The 21,371-nt window shown below is 32.2% G+C and overlaps 1 protein-coding gene across 1 annotated transcript in view; it reads right to left on the bottom strand.

Moving 5' to 3' along the window:
• Positions 1-21,371, bottom strand: part of LOC137660022 (uncharacterized) — a 153,592-nt gene that overhangs the window by 44,858 nt on the left and 87,363 nt on the right. The window contains exons 12-13 of the mRNA XM_068394752.1: positions 18,693-18,770; positions 9,048-9,157 (exon numbers count right to left, since the gene is read on the bottom strand). Coding sequence (XP_068250853.1) covers positions 9,048-9,157; positions 18,693-18,770 — 188 coding nt within the window. The remainder of the gene's footprint in view (positions 1-9,047; positions 9,158-18,692; positions 18,771-21,371) is intronic.

Genomic DNA, 21,371 nt, shown 5'->3' with positions numbered 1-21,371 from the left:
GGGAGAATGAAGAGAGAGGTGGGAAAGAAAAATTAGTGTTAATTGTAAGGGAATGGAAGAAGTAGGGAGAATAAAGAGACAGCTGGGGTATAGGAATTAGTGTTGATTGGAAGGGAATGGGAGAACTATGGAGAATAAAGAGAGAGTTAGGGAATAAAAATTGGTGTTAATTGGAAGGAAATGGAAGAAGTAGGGAGAATAAAGAGAGATTTGGGGAATAAGAATCAGAGTTGATAGGAAGGGAAGGGAAGAAGTAGGGAGAATAAAGAGAGAGTTTGGGGAATAAGAATTAGTGATGATTGGAATGGAAGGGAAGGAGTAGGGAGAATAAAGAGAGAGTTGGGGAATAAGAATTGATGTTAATTGGAAGGGAATGGAAGAAGTAGGGAAAATAAAGAGAGAGTTTGGGGTATAAGAATTAGTGTTGATGGGAAGGGAAGGGAAGAAGTGGGGAGAATAAAGTGAGAGTTTGGGGAATAAGAATCAGAGTTGATTGGAAGGGAAGGGAAGAAGTGGGGAGAATAAAGAGAGAGTTTGGGGAATAAGAATTAGTGATGATTGGAATGGAAGGGAAGAAGTATGGAGAATAAAGAGAGAGTTGGGGAATAAGAATTGATGTTAATTGGAAGGGAAGGGAAGAAGTAGGGAAAATAAAGAGAGAGTTTGGGGTATAAGAATTAGTGTTGATGGGAAGGGAATGGAAAAAGTGGGGAGAATAAAGAGAGAGTTTGGGGAATAAGAATCAGAGTTGATTGGAAGGGATGGGAAGAAGTAGGGAGAATAAAGAGAGAGTTTGGGGAATAAGAATTAGTGATGATTGGAAGGGAAGGGAAGAAGTGGGGAGAATGAAGAGAGAGCTGGGGTATAAGAATCAGAGTTGATTGGAAGGGAAAGGAAGAAGTAGGGAGAATAAAGAGAGAGTTTGGGGAATAAGAATTAGTGATGATTGGAAGGGAATGTAAGAAGTGGGGCGAATGAAGAGAGAGCTGGGGTATAAGAATTAGTGTTGATGGGAAGGGAAGGGAAGAAGTGGGGAGAATAAAGAGAGAGTTTGGGGAATAAGAATCAGAGTTGATTGGAAGGGAAGGGAAGAAGTAGGAAGAATAAAGAGAGAGTTTGGGGTATAAAAATTAGTGTTGATGGGAAGGGAAGGGAAGAAGTGGGGAGAATAAAGAGAGAGTTTGGGGAATAAGAATCAGAGTTGATTGGAAGGGAAGGGAAGAAGTAGGAAGAATAAAGAGAGAGTTTGGGGAATAAGAATTAGTGATGATTGGAATGGAAGGGAAGAAGTAGGGAGAATAAAGAGAGAGTTGGGGACTAAGAATTGATGTTAATTGGAAGGGAATGGAAGTAGGGAAAATAAAGAGAGAGTTTGGGGTATAAGAATTAGTGTTGATGGGCAGGGAAGGGAAAAAATGGGGAAAATAAAGAGAGAGTTTGGGGAATAAGAATCAGAGTTGATTGGAAGGGAAGGGAAGAAGTAGGGAGAATAAAGAGAGAGTTTGGGGAATAAGAATTAGTGATGATTGGAATGGAAGGGAAGAAGTAGGGAGAATAAAGAGAGAGTTGGGGACTAAGAATTGATGTTAATTGGAAGGGAATGGAAGTAGGGAAAATAAAGAGAGAGTTTGGGGTATAAGAATTAGTGTTGATGGGCAGGGAAGGGAAAAAATGGGGAAAATAAAGAGAGAGTTTGGGGAATAAGAATCAGAGTTGATTGGAAGTGAAGGGAAGAAGTAGGGAGAATAAAGAGAGAGTTTGGGGAATAAGAATTAGTGATGATTGGAAGGGAAGGGAACAAGTGGGGAGAATGAAGAGAGAGCTGGGGTATAAGAATCAGAGTTGATTGGAAGGGAAGGGAAGAAGTAGGGAGAATAAAGAGAGAGTTTGGGGAATAAGAATTGGTGATGATTGGAATGGAAGGGAAGAAGTGGGGAGAATGAAGAGAGAGTTGGGAAAGAAAAATTAGTGTTAATTGTAAGGGATTGGAAGAAGTAGGGAGAATAAAGAGACAGCTGGGGTATAAGAATTAGTGTTGATTGGAAGGGAATGGGAGAACTATGGAGAATAAAGAGAGAGTTAGGGAATAAGAATTGGTTTTAATTGGAAGGAAATGGAAGAAGTAGGGAGAATAAGGAGAGTTGGGGAATAAGAATCAGAGTTGATAGGAAGGGAAGGGAAGAAGTAGGGAGAATAAAGAGAGAGTTTGGGGAATAAGAATTAGTGATGATTGGAAGAGGAGGGAAGAAGTGGGGAAAATGAAGAGAGAGTTTGGGAATAAGAATTAGTGATGATTGGAAGGGAAGGGAAGAAGTGGGGCGAATGAAGAGAGAGCTGGGGTATAAGAATTAGTGTTTATAGGAATGGAAGGGAAGAAGTAGGGAGAATAAAGAGAGAGTTTGGGGAATAAGAATTAGTGTTGATTGGAAGGGAAGGGAAGAAGTGGAGAGAATGAAGAGAGAGTTGGTGAATAAGAATTAGTGTTGATTGAAAGGGAAAAGAAGAAGCAGGCAAAATAAAGAGAATTTTTAGGGATAAGAATTAATGTTGATTGGAAGGGAAGGGAAGAAGTGGGGAGAATAAAGAGAGAGTTTGGGGAATAAGAATTAGTGCTGATTGGAAGGGAAGGGAAGAAGTGGGGAGAATAAAGAGAGAGTTTGGGGAATAAGAATTAGTGTTGATTGGAAGGGAAGGGAAGAAGTGGGGAGAATAAAGAGAAAATTTGGGGAATAAGAATTAGTGTTGATTGGAAGGGAAGGGAAGAAGTGGGGAGAATAATGAGAGAGTTTGGAGAATAAGAATTAGTGCTGATTGGAAGGGAAGGGAAGAAGTAGGGAGAATAAAGAGAGCTGGGGTGTAAGAATTAGTGTTGATTGGAAGGGAAGGGAAGAAGTGAGGAGAATGAAGAGAGAGGTGGAGAATAAGAATTAGTGCTGATTGGAAGGGAAGGGAAGAAGTAGGGAGAATAATGGGAGAGTTTGGGAATAAGAATTAGTGCTGAAGGGAAGGGAAGAAGTGAGGCGAATGAAGAGAGAGTTGGAGAATAAGAATTAGTGTTGATTGGAAGGGAAGGGAAGAAGCGGAGAGAATAAAAAGATTTTTTGGGGATAAGAATTAGTGTTGATTGGAAGGGAAGGGAAGAAGTGGGGAGAATAAAGAGAGAGTTTGGGAATAAGAATTAGTGCTGATTGGAAGGGAAGGGAAGAAGTAGGAAGAATAAAGAGAGAGTTGGGGAATAAGAATTAGTGCTGATTGGAAGGGAAGGGAAGAAGTAGGGAGAATAAAGAGAGAGTTGGGGAATAAGAATTAGTGCTGATTGGAAGGGAAGGGAAGAAGTAGGGAGAATAATGAGAGAGTTGGGAATAAGAATTAGTGCTGATTGGAAGGGAAGGGAAGAAGTAGGGAGAATAAAGAGAGAGCTGGGGTATAAGAATTAGTGTTGATTGGAAGGGAAGGGAAGAAGTAAGGAGAATAAAGAGAGAGTTTGGGGAATAAGAATTAGTGCTGATTGGAAGGGAAGGGAAGAAGTAGGGAGAATAAAGGGAGAGTTTGGGAATAAGAATTAGTGCTGAAGGGAAGGGAAGAATTGAGGAGAATGAAGAGAGAGTTGGAGAATAAGAATTAGTGTTGATTGGAAGGGAAGGGAAGAAGCGGGGTGAATAAAGAGAATTTTGGGGGATAAGAATTAGTGTTGATTGGAAGGGAAGGGAAGAAGTGGGGAGAATAAAGAGAGAGTTTGGGAATAAGAATTAGTGCTGATTGGAAGGGAAGGGAAGAAGTAGAGGAAATAAAGAGAGAGTTGGGGAATAAGAATTAGTGCTGATTGGAAGGGAAGGGAATTAGGGAGAATAAAGAGAGAGTTGGGGAATAAGGATTAGTGCTGATTGGAAGGGAAGGGAAGAAGTAGGGAGAATAAAGAGAGAGTTTGGGGAATAAGAATTAGCGTATTGGAAGGGAAGGGAAGAAGTGGGGAGAATAAAGAGAGAGTTTGGGGAATAAGAGCTAGTGATGATTGGAAGGGAAGGGAAGAAGTGGGGCGAATGAAGAGAGAGCTGGGGTATAAGAATTAGTCTTGATGGGAAGGGAAGGGAAGAAGTGGGGAGAATAAAGAGAGAGTTTGGGGAATAAGAATTAGTGATGATTGGAATGGAAGGGAAGAAGTGGGGAGAATGAAGAGAGAGTTTGGGGAATAAGAATTAGTGATGATTGGAATGGAAGGGAAGGAGTAGGGAGAATAAAGAGAGAGTTGGGGGAATAAGAATTGATGTTAATTGGAAGGGAATGGAAGAAGTAGGGAAAATAAAGAGAGAGTTTGGGGTATAAGAATTAGTGTTGATGGGAAGGGAAGGGAAGAAGTGGGGAGAATAAAGTGAGAGTTTGGGGAATAAGAATCAGAGTTGATTGGAAGGGAAGGGAAGAAGTGGGGAGAATAAAGAGACAGCGGGGGTATAAGAATTAGTGTTGATTGGAATGGAAGGGAAGAAGTAGGGAGAATAAAGAGAGAGTTGGGGAATAAGAATTGATGTTAATTGGAAGGGAAGGGAAGAAGTAGGGAAAATAAAGAGAGAGTTTGGGGTATAAGAATTAGTGTTGATGGGAAGGGAAGGGAAAAATGGGGAGAATAAAGAGAGAGTTTGGGGAATAAGAATCAGAGTTGATTGGAAGGGAAGGGAAGAAGTAGGGAGAATAAAGAGAGAGTTTGGGGAATAAGAATTAGTGCTGATTGGAAGGGAAGGGAAGAAGTGGGGAGAATGAAGAGAGAGCTGGGGTATAAGAATCAGAGTTGATTGGAAGGGAAGGGAAGAAGTAGGGAGAATAAAGAGAGAGTTTGGGGAATAAGAATTAGTGATGATTGGAATGGAAGGGAAGAAGTGGGGAGAATGAAGAGAGAGTTGGGAAATAAAAAAATTAGTGTTAATTGTAAGGGAATGGAAGAAGTAGGGAGAATAAAGAGACAGCTGGGGTATAGGAATTAGTGTTGATTGGAAGGGAATGGGAGAACTATGGAGAATAAAGAGAGAGTTAGGGAATACAAATTGGTGTTAATTGGAAGGAAATGGAAGAGGTAGGGAGAATAAGGAGAGAGTTGGGGAATAAGAATCAGAGTTGATAGGAAGGGAAGGGAAGAAGTATGGAGAATAAAGAGAGAGTTTGGGGTATAAAAATTAGTGATGATTGGAAGGGAAGGGAAGAAGTGGGGAGAATGAAGAGAGAGTTTGGGAATAAGAATTAGTGATGATTGGAAGGGAAGGGAAGAAGTGGGGCGAATGAAGAGAGAGCTGGGGTATAAGAATTAGTGTTGATAGGAAGGGAAGGGAAGAAGTATGGAGAATAAAGAGAGAGCTTGGGGAATAAGAATTAGTGTTGATTGGAAGGGAAGGAAGAAGTAGGGCGAATGAAGAGAGAGCTGGGGTATAAGAATTAGTGTTGATAGGAATGGAAGGGAAGAAGTAGGGAGAATGAAAAGAGAGTTTGGGGAATAAAAATTAGTGTTGATTGGAAGGGAAGGGAAGAAGTGGGGAGAATGAAGAGAGAGTTGGGGAATAAGAATTAGTGTTGATTGGAAGGGAAAAGAAGAAGCGGGGAGAATAAAGAGAATTTTTGGGGATAAGAATTAGTGTTGATTTGAAGGGAAGGGAAGAAGTGGGGAGAATAAAGAGAGAGTTTGGGGAATAAGAATTAGTGCTGATTGGAAGGGAAGGGAAGAAGTGGGGAGAATAAAGAGAGAGTTTGGGGAATAAGAATTAGTGTTGATTGGAAGGGAAGGGAAGAAGTGGGGAGAATAAAGAGAGAGTTTGGGGAATAAGAATTAGTGTTGATTGGAAGGGAAGGGAAGAAGTGGGGAGAATAATGAGAGAGTTTGGGGAATAAGAATTAGTGCTGATTGGAATGGAAGGGAAGAAGTAGGGAGAATAAAGAGAGAGGTGGAGAATAAGAATTAATGCTGATTGGAAGGGAAGAGAAGAAGTAGGGAGAATAAAGGGAGAGTTTGGGAATAAGAATTAGTGCTGAAGGGAAGGGAAGAAGTGAGGAGAATGAAGAGAGAGTTGGAGAATAAGAATTAGTGTTGATTGGAAGGGAAGGGAAGAAGCGGAGAGAATAAAGAGAATTTTTGGGGATAAGAATTAGTGCTGATTGGAAGGGAAGGGAAGAAGTGGGGAGAATAAAGAGAGAGTTTGGGAATAAGAATTAGTGCTGGTTGGAAGGGAAGGGAAGAAGTAGGGAGAATAAAGCGAGAGTTGGGGAATAAGAATTAGTGCTGATTGGAAGGGAAGGGAAGAAGTAGGGAGAATAAAGAGAGAGTTGGGGAATAAGAATTAGTGCTGATTGGAAGGGAAGGGAAGAAGTAGGGAAAATAAAGAGAGAGTTGGGGAATAAGAATTAGTGCTGATTGGAAGGGAAGGGAAGAAGTAGGGAGAATAAAGAGAGAGCTGGGGTATAAGAATTAGTGTTGATTGGAAGGGAAGGGAAGAAGCAGGGAGAATAAAGAGAGAGTTTGGGGAATAAGAATTAGTGCTGATTGGAAGGGAAGGGAAGAAGTAGGGAGAATAAAGAGAGAGTTGGGGAATAAGAATTAGTGCTGAAGGGAAGGGAAGAAGTGAGGAGAATAAAGAGAGAGTTGGAGAATAAGAATTAGTGTTGATTGGAAGGGAAGGGAAGAAGCGGGGTGAATAAAGAGAATTTTTGGGGATAAGAATTAGTGTTGATTGGAAGGGAAGGGAAGAAGTGGGGAGAATAAAGAGAGAGTTGGGGAATAAGAATTAGTGCTGATTGGAAGGGAAGGGAAGAAGTAGGGAGAATAAAGATAGAGTTGGGGAATAAGAATTAGTGCTGATTGGAAGGGAAGGGAAGAAGTAGGGAGAATAAAGAGAGAGTTGGGGTATAAGAATTATTGCTGATTGGAAGGGAAGGGAAGAAGTAGGGAGAATAAAGAGAGAGTTTGGGGAATAAGAATTAGCGATGATTGGACGGGAAGGGAAGAAGTGGGGAGAATAAAGAGAGAGTTTGGGGAATAAGAATTAGTGATGATTGGAAGGGAAGGGAAGAAGTGGGGCGAATGAAGAGAGAGCTGGGGTATAAGAATTAGTCTTGATGGGAAGGGAAGGGAAGAAGTGGGGAGAATAAAGAGAGAGTTTGGGGAATAAGAATTAGTGATGATTGGAATGGAAGGGAAGAAGTTGGGAGAATGAAGAGAGAGTTGTGTAATAAGATTTGGTGTAATGGGGGGGAGAAAATAAATGGGGAGAATAAGGAGAGAGTTGGGGAATAAGAATTAGTGTTGGTTGGAGGGGAATGGAAGAAGTGAGGAGAATAAAGAGAAGGTTTGGGGAATAAGAATTAGTGTTAATTGGAGGGGAAGTGTAGAAATGGGGAGAATAAAGAGAAGGTTGGGGAATAAGACTTGGTGTTAATTATCGGGGAATATAAGAAGTGGGGAGAATAAGGAGAGAGTTGGGGAATAAGAATTAGTGTTAATTGGAGGGAAAGGGAAGAAGTGGGGAGAATAAGGAGAGAGTTGGGGAATAAGAATTAGTAGTGTTAATTGGAGGGAAAGGGAAGAAGTGAGGAGAATAAAGAGAAGATTGGGGAATAAGTGGAGAATGAGTGAGTAAAAGAGGGAAGGGAGTTGGATGAGAAAAGGTAGAAGTTATAAAGTGTTGGAAACAAAGAAGAGTGAGAAGGAGCATGCAATAAAGAGGGAATAAATGCTAGGATAAAGGTCAGTGAGTTAGATGAGTAAGAGATCCTGCTCAGGAAGAGGGTTATATGAGAATACACAAGAATTTTATGAATTCAATTTTCCATGTGACTATTTTCGTATAATATGAAAGCAATTACATAAATGATATCTAAAAATGTTTTACATAATATTCAACTCTCTGAGTTATAAAAAATTATTGCAAAATGTTCCAAATACACATTTCTAGATTTGTTATTCATCAATAACTAATTAAAAATTAATCATATAGAGGGTGTAAGTATTAAATCTGTTCAATTATTTTTGAATTATAAAAATTTATTGCAAAATAATTCAAATATAAGTTTCTAGATTTGTTATTCGTCAACAACTAATTAAAAATTAATCATATAGAGAGTGTAAGTATCAAATCTTTTTCATGGATAGGACGTAAGTGGAAATTAAGCCAACTAATTAAGCTTATTTGTTTATATATGGCACTGCTTGCTTGTTCTTTTATGCTTTTCTTTCATATAATGTAACAAATAATCTGAAAATACGGGTGATAGGAAATTTGAAAATGCATATACAAATGCAGAATCAGGTAAATGAATAATGTAGATATTTACATTTGTACACAAGCAGCAGTATCATGTTTGCCCTATGACGACGTATCAATAAAAAAGATGCCAGTTTTTGTATGGAAAATTAGATTGCTTTAGATAAGTTTCCATGAATTACATAATCATATATGTGTATATATATTCATATATATGTATATATATACATATATATATATATATATATATATATATATATATATATATATATATATTATATATATATATATATATATATATAATGTGTGTGTGTGCGTGTGTGTATATATATGTGTTATATAATATATATATATATATATATATATATATATATATATATATATATATATATATATTTATATATATATATATGTGTGTGTGTGTGTGTGTGTATAATGTATATATGTCTGTACATATAGAAATATATATACATATATATATATGTATATTTATTTATTTATTTATATATATGCATGTATATATATATATATATATATATATATATATATATATATATATATATATATATACATATTTCTATATGTACAGACATATATATATATATATATATATATATATATATATATATATATATATATATATATATATATGAATTGTAAAATCTTATTTAGAGGATTTTTACAATGGGTAGCATTCCCTTCCCAAAGCCCTAATCGAAATACATAAAATACTTAAAACAGAACCCTCCAAATTAGGAGTGTCCCACAAAACAGCAATGCATTTAAAAATATTTGGTTATTATCCCTCACCTGCTTCGCCTTGGGGTCCTTGTGAAGGAGTTTCTTGTCGATAATGACAACGGAGAATTGGATCTTATTGGGGACGTTCTTCCTCATCTTGGAGTCGTCTAAGGACATTTCTGTGTTGTGAAAAGGAAGAGAGAAGGAATGCTTAAAGGTGAAGCCCAGATGACGTCCGTCTCTCTCTCTCTCTCTCTCTCTCTCTCTCTCTCTCTCTCTCTCTCTCTCTCTCTCTCTCTCTCTCTCTCTCTCTCTCTCTCTCTTATCAAGCAAATATACATGAGGAAACACACACTCTCAAACAAAAGTAAACAGGCAGAAACAAGCATACATAGACACACATATGAAATATATATATATATATATATATATATATATATATATATATATATATATATATATATATATATATATACACACATAAACCCATACACGTATACATATTTCTATCCATATATCTATATATACATACATACATACATACATACATATATATATATATATATATATATATATATATATATATATATACATATATATATATATATATATATATATATATATATATATATATATATTCATATACATATATATAAATATATATATACATATAAATGTAGGTATATATATATATATATATATATATATATATATATATATATATATATATATATATATATATATATCATGAGTGTATAATTCCTCCTATTAAGAGTTCCGATTGCACAGTTGCACAGTAATATAATGTAACGTAACAACAGTAACATGGAAGAGGACTTTTTCGAGTTGTCAGACTCGTTATTTTCTTTTAACATTTTCGATTCAACAGATATTCAAAAAGTATATAATGTAAGTCATACCTAACAGTCACCTTACTACGATTCATTTCATATTTTCCATCACAAATCTTACATACACACATATACAGTATACACACACACACACATATGTATATATATATATATATATATATATATATATATATATATATATATATATATATATATATATATATATGCTGTATATATACAGATATACAAATCTACATTTATGCATATATATATATATATATACATACATGTATACATACATACATACAAATATATATATATATATATATATATATATATATATATATATAGTCATACTAACAAATATAAACACATATAAGAATATATGGTATATACTATATACACACATATATACATATATGCAGTTTATATTTTATATTAAAGATGATGCTTTTTTATATCACAAATTCAATCTCAAACGAAGGGTGAATAGTGACAGTGACCTGTAAGGTTTATCAGACATCCAATAAATATGTATATACTGTTTATTTTGCAAATTAAAGGTTTATGCTTTTTGGTGAGGTTTATGACGAATATTTTATCATTGTACAAGTAAAATTTCTTTGATAACAAAAGTAAAGGTTATTTCTATCTCTAAGGTTAAGAAATTGTTTCTGTTAAAGGCTTAGGTTCACTAATTCTAATATCAATACTTTTGGTGGAAAATATATAATTTTCTTCAGCGTGAGTGATTCGAAATTAATTAAAACTATTCTGAATAAGCAAATCTTATACGACACTCCAATCACTGTTTGTTACTGAAAAAAAAGATATGATACCTGTTTTTAATGAAACTAATATTAATATTTTGTACTATGTGAATTGCCTTTCGATATTACATAAGTTATTATTATTATTATTATTATTATTATTATTATTATTATTATTATTATTATTATTATTATTATTATTATTATTATTATTATTATTATTATTATTATTACTTGCTAAGCTACAACCCTAGTTAGAAAAGCAGAATGCTATAAGCCCAGGGGCTCCAACAGGGAAAATAGCCCAGTGAGGAAAGGAAAAAAGGAAAAAGGAAATATCTTAAGAAGAGTAACATCACAATAGATATCTCCTATATAAACTATAGAAATTTTTAACAAAACAAGAGGATGAGAAATAGGATAGAATAATATGCCCGAGTGTACCCTCAAGCAAGAGAACTCTAACCTAAGACAGTTGAAGACCATGGTACAGAGGATATGGCACTACCCAAGACTAGAGAACAATGGTTTGATTATGAAGTGTCCTTCTACTAGAAGAGTTGCTTACCATAGCTAAAGAGTCTCTTCTACATTAATTGGACTGGAATTTATTCGGGATATGTATACATGAAATATGAAACTCATTATTCGTTTGTGCTGCATACACCCTCGATACATATTTAATAAACATTGAGTTCTATAAAGGATATCTTTTTCCTATTTAAATCTATGTAAAGAAAATTTTTTATTATTTCATGCAATTTCATGGAAGTAAAAAAAAAAATCATAATGAAGGGAACTACTCGATAAAATCCAACATTTGTTTTACCACAACAATGATTTTGAATTAGGTATACTCGCAAAAAGAATACTTGGGCATAAAAAATGTAAGTATACTATATATAGCAATGAATGTACATATATACATACATACATACATACATACACACACACACACACATATATATATATATATATATATATATATATATATATATATATATATATATATATATATATATATATATATATATATATATACATATATATGAATATATATATATATATATATATATATATATATATATATATATATATATATATATATATATATATGTATATATCCATACATACATACATACATACATATATATATATATATATATATATATATATATATATATATATATATATATGTATGTATATATATATATATATATATATATATATATATATATATATATATATATATATATACATATATATATGAAGGAACTTCAATGCAGATTTCATGTTAACCTGTTAAACTGTATATTTTGTAAAGTAATAATTGATAAATATTTTGTAAGGATTACAACGATAATATTATCACTGTAAATTGAACATGTCTTCGGACACATAACAAAATAAAGGACTATTATTATCTCTTACATTAAGGAATTATTTTTGTTAAAAAGATAAGTTTATCAAATTCAATTTCATTTCACCTTCCATTAAGAATAAATTCATTTTCTGAATCTGAATGATTCAGACTTGGAATGCTTACTTTAAAAAAAAACTTTCTATTTTGAATGAAACAAATATTTTACAGTACTACGAACACTGTTTGGTGCTAAACCAAGCATATAATTCTATAATACCATTATCTAATGAAATAATATCAATAAATTATGCAATATTCGAATGGCATTTCAATATTACAGAGAGTATAATTTTTGAGTTAAAAGGTAGTTTATTTAAAATTAGAAAAGAATAGAAAAAGTAATCAAACTCAAACTTAAAAATGTGTCCATTCCCTGAAGATTAATCTCTTCACCATATCCCGTTTTCTTTGAATTGCCGTACTGAGTTTCTTTTGCACTATCAAGAATATATATATATATATATATATATATATATATATATATATATATATATATATATATATATATACATATATATATATATATGCATATATATATATATATATATATATATATATATATATTCATATATATATATATATATATATATATATATATATATATATATATATAGATAGATACATATATATATGTATATTGATAGATAGAGAGGGAGAGTGAGAGATAGGGAGAAACTCACACATACACACTCATATATATATATATATATATATATATATATATATATATATATATATATATATATATTAGACACGTGTGCGTATGTATGTATGTAGCCATGCAGGTAAATGGACAACAGTAAATTTGTAAATCAATATATACGATTCATATTTTCTAAATGTTTACCAATAACCATTTACTTTCACATGAAATAATTCCAAAGGGATCATATGATTATATAATTCCTTCCATGAAAATTGGTAATCTAGAAACCAAAAGAAAGGAGAGAGAGAGAGAGAGAGAGAGAGAGAGAGAGAGAGAGAGAGAGAGAGAGAGAGAGAGAGAGAGAGAGAGAGAGGGGGGGGTTGTATAGAAAGCAATTGTTATGTGCACCAATTAGGTTTAAATTTCTACGACGAGAGAACAATTGTATGTAGAATGGAATCCTCGTAGTGATCGGCGATATTCAGTGAGTGAAAAGGAATATATATATATATATATATATATATATATATATATATATATATATATATATATATATACATATATATATATATATATATATATATATATATATATATATATATATACTGTATATATATATATATATATATATATATATATATATATATATATATATATATATATATATATATATATATATACTGTATATATATATATATATATACATACATATGTGTGTATATATATATATTATATATATAGGTGTATATATATATATATATATATATATATATATATATATATATATATATATATATAGTCCATAAATATATATATATATATATATATATATATATATATATATATATATATATATATATATATATATATAATGTCAGGGTAGATTAAATTTGATAAATATTATGCACTAAAAAGATTCATACAAATGAAGAATAGCCCTGATTCATCCAGACTAATCGGTTATTGAAACAAATAAATGATTTATAACTAAATGATCGAAGCAGATCTCTGACATGTCAAAATGTTATTGCTCATTATAACATAAATAAGCATTAATAGTTCGGTTTTAAGTATATTTTGAAGTAGAAAAAAAGTGGAGTTATTTTTAAAATATTTCCTTTTCATTTCAGTCAGCTGATGATTTCTTACTTTACAAGATGAATTACACAATTGAAATATTCGATTATTATTACCTCCGCAAACGAAGTTGGAAGGAGGTTATGTTTTAGCCCCTGTTTGTGTGTTTGTTTGTGAACAGCTTCCTGGTCACAATTTTAATCGCAAAAACTGATTTCTTACTGGAGAGTAATTTAGTATAAAGACATGAAAGGGTAAATGGTCATGCGCAAGTAAGGCGAAGTGGGGCACACACAAAAAAAAAAAAAAAGAAAAAAAAACGTATCTTTAATCGGAAATTCTCCTTAAAAATATATTGTTCTCAGTCGTATTTCAGTAAAATACAGGCGACCATAATGTTTACCTTACTTTGTTATTATGTTTTATAAGCTTGTGACCGTAATATCACTCATATACGTCAATATATCCGTTTTCAAAATGTTGAATGCTTGGCAATATTTAATCCGGGATTTTTACCGTCTTTTACGGCAAATTTCTAACAGTGCAGAAAACGGAATAAACATTTATATAAGAAAAAATGTCTATAATTAAATTTCCCGAGTAAGATACGATAAAAAACGGTAATCATTAATAAAGCAAAGTTAAAGTTAACTTCCTTGAACAGGAAAAAAACGAAAGTTCACTTTAGGCACAGTTACCTCTGAAATATAAATATCAAGAGCAAGTACATTGGAAACAAAAATTAAGAAAGATGAATATCTATAACCAAAAACAAGAAATATAATGAAATTATCTGGGCAACTTAAGATCAACCATATGTTAATAATTAACATAATAAAGTCAGAATTATCTTATTTAAACAGGAAAAATACTCTGAACTATAAATATCCAGAGCAAGTAAATCGGACACAAAAAGATTAAGAAAAATTAAAATCTATAACCAAAACACAAGAAATGTTAATCATTAAATTATCTAGGCAGCTTAAGATCGAGAAAATTTTACTAATTAAAAAAGAAATAAAGTCAGAATTAACTTCCTTAAACAGGAAAAAAAACTGAAATATAAATATCACGAGCAAAGTAAATTGAAAAAAAAAAATTAAGAAAAATTAAAATCTATAACTAAAAAACAATAAATATTAATAAATAAATTATTTAGGTAGGTTGAGATCAAGAAAATGTTAATAATAACAAAAAAATAGTCAGAATTAACTTCCTTACACAATAAAAATACTCTAAAATATAAATATCACGAGCAAGTAAATCGGAAACAGAAATTAAGAACAATGAAAAGCTATAACACAAACAACAAAACTAGAAATATTAATAATCAAATTTTCTGGGCAGTTTAAGATCAACAAAATGTTAATAATTGAAAAAAATAAAGTCAGAATTAACTTCCTTAACCACGAAAAATACTCTGAAATATAAACATCCCGAGCATGAAACAAAAATTAAGAAAATTGAAAAATTATAACTAAAAAAAAAACAAGAAATATTAACAATGAAAATACCTGGGCAGGTTAAGATAAAAAAAATGTTAATAAATAAAAAAAAAAAGTCAGAATTAACTCCTTTCAACAGAAAAAATAAAACAAAAGGTTTCATTTCAACTACAATTTTCTATGAAATATAAAATTTAAGAAAAATGAAAGGGTGTCATAAGATTAATTATATTTCAACGGGATTATTCTAATTGGGTTGAATACCATGCATACGTAAAGAGGCGTGTGTGAGGAGAAAGGCTTTTCTTATTTTACTTATTTTATACATGCAGTGTGAATGGAAAAAAATAAGATGAGGAAAATAAGTTGTTTTTCGGTGAGATTAAACCAACGCTGTTAAAAAAACTTTAATTTTAATCGGATAGAATATATTGTTCTCAGCTGTATTTCAATAAAATACAGGCGACTGTAAGTTTACTTACTTTGTTATTATCTTTTACGGGTTGTTGACCGTAATATCATTCCTTAACGTTAATATATCCGTTTTCAAAAAGGTAAAAATCCTAGAATAAATGTTGCCAGACATTTACCGTTTTTTTTTTTTTTCGTTTTTTTTTTTTTTTTTTTTTTTTCAAAGCAAAATTTCAACTGTGTATTTCAATAAAATAAAGGCGACCGTAATTTTTACCCTACTTTGTTTTTAGCTTTTACGGATTGCTGACCGTAATATCACAGTAACGTCAATACATCCGTTTTTCAAACGGTAAATGCCTGGCAACATTTATTTCAGAGTTTTTACAGTTTTTAACGGCAAATTTTTAACATTGAATATAGACATAAATCAGGCTTCATTATTGTATCTTGCAGTATTATTATTATTATTATTATTATTATTATTATTATTATTATTATTATTATTATTATTATTATTATTATTATTACTTGCTAAGCCACAACCCTAGTTGGAAAAGCAGGATGCTATAAGCCCAGGGGCTCAAACAGGGAAAATAGCTCAGTGAGGAAAGGAAACAAGGGAAAATTAAATATTTTAAGAAGAGCAACAATATTAAAATAAATATCACTTTATAAACTATAAAAACTTTAACAAAACAAGAGGAAGTGAAATAAGATATAAGATAGAACAGTGTGCCTGAGGTTACCCTCAAGCAAGAGAACTCTAACCTAATACAGTGGAAGACCATGGTACAGAAGCTATGCCACTACCAAAGACTAGAGAACAATAGTTTGATTTTGGAGTGTCCTTCTCCTAGAAGAGCTGCTTAACATAGCTAAAGAGTCTCTTCTACCCTAACAAAGAGGAAAGTGGCCACATGAGAATATGTAGAGAATAGGCCAGACTATTCGGTGTGTGTGTGTGTGTAGGCAAAGGGAAAATGAACCGTAACCAGAGAGAAGGATCCAATGTAGTACTGTCTGGCCAGTCAAAAGACCCCATAACACTCTAGTGGTAGTATCTCAACGGGTGGCTGGTGCCCTGGCCAACCTACTACCTATAGATTACTGTACATCTAATGAAGGGTATACATAAACACGAATAAATATCTAAATCCCATATCATATACTGTTAAAAATTTACATTAAAAAGCGGTAAATGCCTAGTAACATTAATTCCAGGATTTCTAACGTTTTAAAAACAGATATACTGACGTAAAGGAGTGATATTACGGTCACCAACCCGTAAAAGATAATAACAATGAATGATGAAATTACGATCGCCTATATTATACTGAAATACGGCTGAGAACAGTATATTTTAACGTAGAATTTCCGATTAAAATTACGGTTTTTGTTAACAGTGTAGCTAAGCATGGCCCGGTAAAGTGATAAAAGGTAAAATGTATAATTTTGCCTTCTTGTGGCAAAGCCATATTCCTTCCTTTGGAACAATATAGTCCAATAAAATATCAGAAGACTATTCATCACGGTCCGTAACCTCCTTCATTATCACATGTTACAGAGAAATATTATGTTTTCCTTTTTTTATTAAATCGAAAAATATTGAGAGATTTCTAAAATATCATTAGCTACTTATAATTCGAAGGATATCACGTATATATTTAAATTGTTGATTTCCTACCTTTCATAGCTTGTATAATGAAATCAACTCTTTAAAAAAAAAATTACTAGATACTTATTATTCGAAAGAAAAATATCACGTATATATTTAAATTATTGATTTCCTACCTTTCATAGCTTGTATAATTATGTGAACTCTTTAAAAAACCGTTCTGAAAGATATAAAAAAAATCTACCAATAAAGAATATATCTATACATAAAATTCATAAGTGAAAAAACCAGTCTCTTTGGGAAAATAATGTATTTCATTAAAAAAAAAAATTGGAATAAATCAAAATCACTTATTGAATCAGCATAAATATGAAAACCAATAAGTTGTAATCATAATGAAAAATGCAAACAAGTGTAAAGATACATAAGAAAATACACAATCAACCACGTTCACTCAATATGATATCAGACCAATCAAGTTTTTATGTCTTCATAAATAACATGTGGGAAATTCACTATCACTCACTCCATATTCTTAGACTGAAATAAGCTATTCTTAAAATCTAACATAAGGAAGGATGTGGAAACAGGTCAGAACGAAATGCAAAAAAAAAAAGGAGAGAAACAAACGAGAAAGTAATATATAAAAGAGGCAAAATAATTAGAAGAAAACTGCCACATTGTGACACTGATGCGTTCTACTGTACTTGGTGCTCTTCTAGCAAACAATCTAAGGCTGGTGCTTGAATGGTGTTAAATTGGACTTGAAAGAAATAATAAAAAGCAGGTTGTTTCTGCGTGTATCTCTTCTTCCTCTATAAATTTGTGCACACAAAACACGTCTTCCGCTGTGATTACACTGATGTGGCTTGGGACATAACACTGAAGACTGGCGCTCCTTACATAACAATAACTTAGAAAAAGCGATTGGGTTTAAAACTAAAACTGTAGATTGAAAAATAAATTAATTCTCTGCACGTGAAATAGCCATATATCCATAGAAAATCTATGGCTGCGCAGAAAGAGGCTGAATTTTGTTAATCATTGAATTGACCTTTGTTCTAGTCGCCACACTGATTCCTGGCGAAAGAAGCCCCACCCCTTGATGACGTCATCGCCATTCATGTTGTCTAACGCGTTAACGATTGTAACAAATCCCCCTTAAAGTGATTTTAAGTTAGTATAATTTGAAATGTATAAGGGGATGTATTATGACCGATGCTAACGTGGGAGACAACGTCATTGGCTATGACATCATCAGGAGGCGGGGCTTATTGCGCCCGGAATCTTTGCGGTATATATAGTCAAGATTGAGAGACTACAGAAGTCCGTACAAGGATCCTTATGAGTCATACAGGAGAAATATAGGAACTCCATTCTTAAGGTTAGAGGCCCACCACCACTTAGGACAGTTCACATCGGCAAGACGTTCATAAAAAAAAGAAAAAAAGAGAGAGATAGCGAATGGATTACCTTCACAGCGAGATTGAAGATGTTCACGGCACTCCGAAAGGTCTAGATTTCCATTTGCATCAACTTTCATTATAATATCTGAAAATATGAATTCATCTTTAATCTTAAGGTTGATAATGATCTCGCCACTTTTAGTTTTGATTCACTTTTTTTCTCTCTGTCTCTCTCGTTCCTTCCTTCCTATCAAATTTTCCTTTGTTCCGCTTTGCGAGATCGAATTAAAAACTTTTGTTTTTATTATCATTGATATAAAAATGTCCGGATGGAATTGAAGATAAATTTTCCATAATCATTTATAGAAAATGTACTACAAGTTTTCGACAAGTAATTTATGTTTTCGACAAGAACGTTTTCGATACGTACTCTACGTTTTCGACAAGTACTCTAAGTTTTCGTTATGATTCTGATTATTATTCGTGTCTGAATAATATCATCAACTAGAGAGAGCTCATGAGCAACTTCCGCATTGCAAATCTCAAGTCATGCTTACATCGACTGAAGAATCAAACCACGTTTTCTAATAGACCGTTTTCTATGTTTCTTCTTTTTGGGTTGCAAGGGGAGACTTCGGAAATCAAATGAAGGGGGATTATGAAGCATTTGGCAAAGGATACAGCAAAATATTTCCAAACAAATACATCAATGAAACCAATCATGGGAACTCTACTGGGGAGTAACAAAGATTCCAATAAAAAATAGGGTAGCATCTTACTCTCCAAAAGGAAATTAACATTGAAAGCAACAAATACAAAGATGAGAAAGGTCTATAAATAACTATGATAAATCGCATGACAGTGCAACATAAATATTCATGAGTATGTTATTGCTGGCTGCAATTGCATACATAAAGATGAACTTAATTGTATATTTCAATTAATATATGGGGAAAAGGGTATTTGATAGGTAGTGAAAATATTCATCAAATATAATATGCTTACATCAGTCTATGATTCTAAATATAAAAATTACACATAGAACATCCATTCCACCTATTGGCCCCAAAACATTAAAATAACGATCATATTTACACTGGAAAAAATACTTCCTCATTCACATTAATTCAGCCACTCAGATAAAACTGAAATCTTTCGAAAGAAAATTATTCATATCTGAAAAAGATTAAATGAATTATTTTCCTTAAATATTTGGTAATATGGTAAAAGAAATAAAAACTACTAATATATAATTGGAAAAATTAAATGGTTTAAAATAGATAATAATTAAATTACTTTAAAATCTTCAGAGTAACAATGACCTTTGGTAAAATGAGTTTTTTTTCCTAAATTAAAGTTATATCCATAAATCACTTCCATAAATGTTTTTTTTTTTTCATTTTTATAGATCCTTTACATTGATGTATTGACCTATTCTATTAGAAGTACTTGCATACATACAGTATATACAGTGCATATAAACATGTATATTTATATATACATACAATGATACTGTTACATGCCCAAACAGACATATCCGCTTTAATTATAAGTATATGAATACAGACAGTCCTCCACTTACAGACATAATAGATTCCAAGAAGGTGTTTATATGTCGAATGGTTTATATGACGAGTTGTTTGTAAATCGAATTGTTTGACAGTCGAATTTCTTGTAAGTCGAATTGTTTGTGTGTCAAATTGTTTGTATAACGAATTGTTGATGTGTCGAAATGTTTGCGAGCCGAATTGTTTATAATTCGAATTGTTTGTGTGTCAAACTGTTTGTATATCGAATTGTTGATGTGTCGAAATGTTTGCGAGTCGAATTGTTTGTAATTAGAATTGTTTGTGTGTCAAATTGTTTGTGTCGAACTGTTGATGTGTCGAAATGTTTGTGAGTCGAACTGTTTGTAAGTCGAATTGCTTGTGTGTCAAATTGTTTGTATATCGAATTGTTGATGTGTCGAAATGTTTGCGAGTCGAATTGTTTGTAATTCGAATTGTTTGTGTGTCAAATTGTTTGTATATCGAATTGTTGATGTGTCGAAATGTTTGTGAGCCGAATTGTTTGTAATTAGAATTGTTTGTGTGTCAAATTGTTTGTGTCGAACTGTTGATGTGTCGAAATGTTTGTGAGTCGAACTGTTTGTAAGTCGAATTGCTTGTGTGTCAAATTGTTTGTATATCGAATTGTTGATGTGTCGAAATGTTTGCGAGTCGAATTGTTTGTAATTCGAATTGTTTGTGTGTCAAATTGTTTGTATATCGAATTGTTGATGTGTCGAAATGTTTGTGAGCCGAATTGTTTGTAATTAGAATTGTTTGTGTGTCAAATTGGTTGTGTCGAACTGTTGATGTGTCGAAATGTTTGTGAGTCGAACTGTTTGTAAGTCGAATTGTTTGTGTGTCAGATTGTTTGTATATCGAATTGTTGATGTGTCGAAATGTTTGTGAGTCGAATTGTTTGTAATTCGAATTGTTTGTATGTCGATTTTTTCAGAATTGTTTGTAAGTCGTATTGTTTGATATTTTAGTGCAAAACTCAACAAATATTTACGTTTCATTTTGCAAACGTCAACTTCCTTACAGCATTGAATTACACAATACTGTTTGATTATTGTATTTCCTTATGAACTTATGATACACTATCTACGATTTATAATTCTAGTTAAATTTACGTTCGTATCTCCAAATTTTCGTAAGTTGAGGATGTTCTGCGCGCGCACATATACACACATACATAC

This window comes from Palaemon carinicauda, chromosome 20 (assembly GCF_036898095.1).
Source record: "Palaemon carinicauda isolate YSFRI2023 chromosome 20, ASM3689809v2, whole genome shotgun sequence".
Classification (NCBI taxonomy): Eukaryota; Metazoa; Arthropoda; class Malacostraca; order Decapoda; family Palaemonidae; genus Palaemon; species Palaemon carinicauda.
The sequence above is the reverse complement of the archived record's forward strand: the minus strand, read 5'-3'. Positions and strand labels throughout refer to the sequence as shown.